The sequence below is a fragment of the Opisthorchis viverrini genome (assembly GCF_000715545.1).
Source record: "Opisthorchis viverrini unplaced genomic scaffold opera_v5_6933, whole genome shotgun sequence".
NCBI classification, from domain to species: Eukaryota; Metazoa; Platyhelminthes; class Trematoda; order Opisthorchiida; family Opisthorchiidae; genus Opisthorchis; species Opisthorchis viverrini.
In genome coordinates, this window is record NW_008760236.1 from 1 (window position 1) to 698 (window position 698).

Consider the following 698-nt stretch of genomic DNA (forward strand, 5'->3'; position numbering starts at 1 on the left):
ATTAATATGGCTGAACTGATTGAGATGCACTGGACTATGCTCATCGGTTGGCTTGCAAAGCGCAGCATCAGGCGGATCTGTATATCGTGTGGAGTGACAGCTCTGATGTTCCATCTGATCCGACGTCTTTATCAGCAGCATCAGCAGAATGAGAGGTTACGGAAGAAGCGAGACTCTGTCAAGCAGAACATCAATGCTGTGAGATCCCAACTGGCACAGGTGGACGTTACCGATGATTTACTGGCGCTCACGGACTTGGGATTGGGTGAGCTGAGCCAAAAGATTGCTTCTGGAGATGTTACACCAATCCAGTTGCTTCACGCTTTCCAGACCAAGGCACTGCAATTGTATGATAAGGGCAATTCAGGGATTTGTGAATTCGTTCTACAGGCGCAATCCGTTTTTGAAGGTAGTTCGATTGAGGAGGAACAGGAGGAGCATTTGTCAACAATGCGAAAATCCCCACTGTACGGCATCCCGATTAGCTTGAAGGAAACATTTTGTATGAAGGGATATGACAGTACTGGAGGTCTGATTAAGCGCTGCAATTCTCCAATGGAAGAAGATTGTGTGTTGGTCACCGTATTACGGAAGGCTGGTGCTATCCCATTTGTTCGAACAACAACATCACAAGCTATGCGTGCTCTCGACGGAACGAACCCTGTGTTTGGCGACACGACCAATCCAGTCAATGCGTC

At 47.7% G+C, this 698-nt stretch overlaps 1 protein-coding gene across 1 annotated transcript; it reads left to right on the forward strand.

Annotated features, from left to right (window-relative positions):
- Positions 1–6: 6 nt before the first annotated feature.
- T265_16188 (hypothetical protein) lies at positions 7–696 on the forward strand (the record flags this gene model as incomplete). Its single annotated transcript, XM_009179738.1, has 1 exon — positions 7–696. A coding segment is annotated over one exon (690 nt), but the record flags the coding sequence as incomplete, so codon positions are not given.
- Between the last annotated feature and the right edge of the window lie 2 nt (positions 697–698).